This window comes from Bos indicus, chromosome 15 (assembly GCF_029378745.1).
Source record: "Bos indicus isolate NIAB-ARS_2022 breed Sahiwal x Tharparkar chromosome 15, NIAB-ARS_B.indTharparkar_mat_pri_1.0, whole genome shotgun sequence".
Taxonomy (NCBI): Eukaryota; Metazoa; Chordata; class Mammalia; order Artiodactyla; family Bovidae; genus Bos; species Bos indicus.
The window spans coordinates 47,752,882-47,758,246 of record NC_091774.1 but is presented as its reverse complement, the minus strand read 5'-3'; the positions used below and the strand labels follow the sequence as shown (position 1 = coordinate 47,758,246).

Sequence of the window (5,365 nt, the reverse complement as noted above, 5' to 3'; positions counted from 1 at the left end):
GTATGAACATGTAGGGATGTATGCAAGACACGCAAACCCAGGAAATGAACTAATTGCCTACAGAGCACCCTGTGTATATATGACTCCATCATTAGAAGTACTTTCTTTTGAAAAGCAAAAAGATAATTTCTTCTCCTATCTGCCTGCCTTCCTATTTCAGAATGGCTTTTTGTTCCAAAGGGAGCAACAATGGAGAAGTTCCCAAGGGGCAGAGTCCGTTAGGCTCCAGAGGTATAACTACCCCAGTTACTTCAGGAACTATCCAAGGCTCCAGTATCCATGGAGCCAGACCCCATCTTCACATCTTTGGCAAGCAAGTCTGGGTGAAGGGTGCCTGAGAGACAGCTGTACCAAGATTAACCAGAAGCAGGAAAGACCTATATCTTCATTGGTGATCTGTGTTCCCCACTATTCCTGAGTCAGTACTGCTGAAGTAGTCAGAAAACCAGGTGGTAGATACTGCCTCCTGTCTCAGGTGAGTAAGCACAGGTGAGATCCTCTACTCTGGGACCTCCTTCTCTCCTTTGTCCTTCTCTTCTTTGGTGGCATCTCTTGGTGGTAATAGAGATGCAGAGAAGCTGGAGTTTGCCCATATGAGATTAATAAATAGTGGAAGAGTTGGAAAATGCATCTAGAGCCCATTTGTAAAAATGGGGTATTTACAACTATAAATATGGTCATTTAGGTGCCCTAGGGCAAACCTTCTGCCCACAAATGCTTCAGTTATGGAGTAGGAATTTAATCTAGTCTATATAACTTCACAGACTGAGGACAGAGACCACAACTAAGGGTCAGTGGGGATCTGAAAATAGTTCCTCAGTTTTCAAATCAGATTGATTTTCAGATTAAAGAGTTTCAAAAAGCTATGGCTGCCAAAACGAGAAAATAACGCTCAAAGATCAGTGCAGTGTCTGGCACTGGATACACTCAATAACGTCTATAATTTTGGAGAGATGCCTTACAGGTCTATCTGAGTTTTGTGCAGTTTTATTGTTTAGTCAGTAAGTTGTGTCTGCCTTTTCACGACCTGATGAACTGTAGCCTGCCAGGCTCCTCTGTCCATAGGATTTCCCAAGCAAGGATACTGGAGTGGGTTGCCATTTCCTTCTCCAGGGGATTTTTCCAACACATTTGTTCTGCACTGGCAGGTGGACTCTTACCACTGAGCCACCAGGAAAGCCCCTTGTGGAGTTAGGTGATCCCTAACAACCTTTCCACTTCATGAAACAGGGCTTCCACAATGCTATGCTGTGGCTTAACATGCAGCTTAGGAAAAAGCTTGGGTGTCTATGTCTCCAGTTTAGTCTTGAACCTTCAACTTTCCTGGCTTTTTCCTACTCCTGGCTAGAACCAGTATCTATTAGCCCCAGGTCCTCAGCCCTAGCCCTGTAATTTGGCAAGTTTTGATTGCAAGGAAAGATGGAAAGGAGAGGGTGAGAAACTGATGCTTCTTTACTTGTAAGGTTGAACAGGTTTTTCAGTGCTTTTTGAATGACATGGATTGAAGAACATGTAGGAACAAACCTTCCAGAAAAAAAGAAGAGAAAAGAATGGTCAATTAGTAGGAAAAGAGACAAAATAATCTTTTTCCATTGTTCTCAGAAATGTCATCTTATTACTAGAAATAATTATCCCAAAGCACTTCAGATCAGATCAGATCAGTTGCTCAGTCGTGTCCAACTCTTTGCGACCCCATGAATTGCAGCACACCAGGCCTCCCTGTCCATCACCAACACCCGGAGTTCACTCAGACTCACGTCCATTGAGTCAGTGATGCCATCCAGCCATCTCATCCTCTGTCGTCCCCTTCTCCTCCTGCCCCCAATCCCTCCCAGCATCAGAGTCTTTTCCAATGAGTCAACTCTTCCCATGAGGTGGCCAAAGTACTGGAGTTTCAGCTTTAGCATCATTCCTTCCAAAGAAATCCCAGGGCTGATCTCCTTCAGAATGGACTGGTTGGATCTCCTTGCAGTCCAAGGGACTCTCAAGAGTCTTCTCCTACACCACAGTTCAAAAGCATCAATTCTTCGGTGCTCAGCTTTCTTCACAGTCCAACTCTCACATCCATACATGACCACTGGAAAAACCATAGCCTTGACTAGACGGACCTTTGTTGGTAAAGTAATGTCTCTGCTTTTGAATATGCTATCTAGGTTGGTCATAACTTTCCTTCCAAGGAGTAAGTGTCTTTTAATTTCATGGCTGCAGTCACCATCTGCAGTGATTTTGGAGCCCAGAAAAATAAAGTCTGACACTGTTTCCACTGTTTCCCCATCTATTTCCCATGAAGTGATGGGACCAGATGCCATGAGCTTCGTTTTCTGAATGTTGAGCTTTAAGCCAACTTTTTCACTCTCCACTTTCACTTTCATCAAGAGGCTTTTGAGTTCCTCTTCACTTTCTGCCATAAGGGTGGTGTCATCTGCATATCTGAGGTTCTTGATAATTCTCCCAGCAATCTTGATTCCAGCTTGTGTTTCTTCCAGTCCAGTGTTTCTCATGATGTACTCTGCATAGAAGTTAAATAAGCAGGGTGACAATATACAGCCTTGACGTACTCCTTTTCCTATTTGGAACCAGTCTGTTGTTCCATGTCCAGTTCTGACTGTTGCTTCCTGACCTGCATACAAATTTCTCAAGAGGCAGGTCAGGTGGTCTGGTATTCCCATCTCTTTCATCTCTGCATCTCTGGAATGCAAAAGTAAGAAGTCAAGAAACACCTGGAGTAACAGGCAAATTTGGCCTTGGGATATGCAATGAAGCAGGGCAAAGACTAATAGAGTTTTGCCAAGAAAATGCACTGGTCATAACAAAGCACTTCAGGAGATGAAAATCATGCTTCTTCCTCTAGGTTTCCCCATGGATATTCTTGTCTGAATTGCTAATTATTCCAGTATTCTCTGAAGGTCATTTCAAGATTTTCCCTGCTTCTATGCAGGGAATTATGAATTCTTTCAGGAATTACTTTAAAATCCTCAGATAAGAAAAGTTTCCTTGAGATGGTGAGATTTGGGGTTATAGTTTGTAAGACGGAAAAGGGAAGCAGATTGAAGATGGAAGGACTCTAGAGGTGGACTTCAACACCCTCACACTACTGTAATCAGAAGAATCAGCTTTTCATCTTTAATGACAGGTATTGCTCCCCCATAGCTATGAGATTTTTCTCACTCTCCTTTTAAGGTTGTTTCTTCCAAAGGTTAGGAATCCTACTAATATGAAAATCTGACAAAAAGAAAAAAAGCAATTCTTTTCAGGATCTGTACCTATCAAATGAAAATGAATTTTTAGGCAAAAAGCAGATTAACTAACTTTATTTTCAGTGTACAGTTTTTAAATTACCTAATTAAAGAAAAACAAGTATAAGTGAATTGTCAGTTTGGGGTAGCTGAGGAGTCAGAGTCATTTTCTTTTGCCCCTAGTTTGTGCCAGGATCTGCTGCTTATTCGGTTGTACTGCTATAGTTCAATCATATGCATGGTAGTCTATGTAGTCCATAAAAGCAAAAAAGAGGAAGAAACTTAGGAGTACAAATTTGGAGATTCACCTTTCACAAAGTAGTTTTCTAAGTTATTTTCTCCTTCTTTTAGTTTCTATAATTTAAAAGTTCTAATAAATCTTGAATAAATCCAGCATATATAGACAAATCATATCACTCCAGTTCTATTTTTTTAACATAAAAGGAATATACCAGTAGCATGGCACAAAGGATACACAAATAAATTTCTTTGGCTCTGGAAAATCTGCTAGGATGCAACAGTTTCACTTAATTAAAGCAACTTATACTACAATGCACCTTGAATCAGTAGCTAAATTTTATCCTAATTTTACAGATCACTAAAAGAAAGCTGTAGAACTATATGACAAAATATGACAGCACACCAAAATGGCAGCACCACCACTGAGATTTCAGACTTCCTCCTGAACTGTTTTGTCAGGTCCCCCAGCTGGCAGCACTGGCTATCCCTGCCCCTCAGTCTCCTCTTCGTTCTGGCCATGGGGGCCAACACCACCCTCCTGATCACCATCCGGCTGGAGGCCTCTCTGCATGAGCCCATGTACTACCTGCTCAGCTTCCTCTCCCTGCTGGACATGGTGCTCTGCCTCACCGTCATCCCCAAGGTCCTGGCCATCTTTTGGTTTGATCTCAGATCGATCAGCTTCTTTACCTGTTTCCTTCAGATGTACATCATGAATTGCTTCCTTGCCATGGAGTCCTGCACATTCATGGTCATGGCCTATGACCGCTATGTGGCCGTCTGCCAACCATTGAGGTACACATCCATCATCACAGACCAATTTGTTGCAAAGGCAACTATCTTTATTTTAGCCAGAAATGTCCTTTTCACAGTGCCCATCCCCATCCTCTCTGTACGACTCCATTATTGTGGGAGAAATGTCATTGAGAACTGCATCTGTGCCAATATGTCTGTGTCCAGGCTCTCCTGTGATGATGTCACCATCAATCGTGTCTACCAGTTTGCTGGAGGCTGGACTCTGCTGGGATCTGACCTCATCCTCATCTTCCTCTCCTACACCCTCATACTGCGGGCTGTTCTGAGACTCAAGGCAGAAGGAGCTGTGGCCAAGGCCCTAAGCACTTGTAGCTCCCACTTCATCCTTATCCTCTTCTTCAGCACCATCCTCCTGGTCTTTGTCCTCACTCATGTGGCAAAGAAGAAGGTGTCCCCTGATGTGCCAGTCTTGCTCAATGTCCTCCACCATGTCATTCCTGCGGCCCTCAACCCCATTGTCTATGGGGTGCGAACCCAGGAGATCAAGCAAGGAATCCAGAGGTTACTGAAAAAAGGTTGGTAATTAAGACAACTTAGATCTCTGCATTCCTAAAATAGGATGCTTTTTGAATCAATAATGGATGAGTGGACTGAAGTTCATAAGTTTTACTCTCAAACTGGATGAACTGTCTATGTGTCTCCCTTTAATAATGCTGAAGTTTCATTTAGAGTTTCTCTTTCTCTCACTCTTCAATCAGGAATTTTCTTGGTCCTTTCTCCTTTTTTACCACATCTATTATCCTATTTTGTATAAAATGCTTTCTTAGGGCAGGCTCTAAAATGAGAGATTTACTTTCCTGAATAGCCAACTGTTAATATGACATAAAATTTATAATGTGAAGTATACAACTGTGGATATTTGGTGGATTGTGTTGTATAATGTGTAATGTCTTATTATTTCCACAGTAAGGAACATACTGGAGAATAAAAATAAGAGTTGACATTTCAGTCCTGAATGGTGGAGAATTGCTACCAGTCTTTAATTTGGTCTTTTCCTCTCATCCTTCGACCACATGATTGTCTTTCTTTGTCACTTCTTCTGTTTCTGGTCCCTGCTCTGTTCTTGTCTGGGC

At 42.2% G+C, this 5,365-nt stretch overlaps 1 protein-coding gene across 1 annotated transcript; it reads left to right on the top strand.

Moving 5' to 3' along the window:
* Positions 1 to 3,867: 3,867 nt before the first annotated feature.
* LOC109569370 (olfactory receptor 56A3) lies at positions 3,868 to 4,815 on the top strand. The gene has a single exon (XM_019974717.2). It carries the CDS (start codon positions 3,868 to 3,870, stop codon positions 4,813 to 4,815), a length of 948 nt encoding a protein of 315 aa, XP_019830276.2.
* Positions 4,816 to 5,365: the final 550 nt, after the last annotated feature.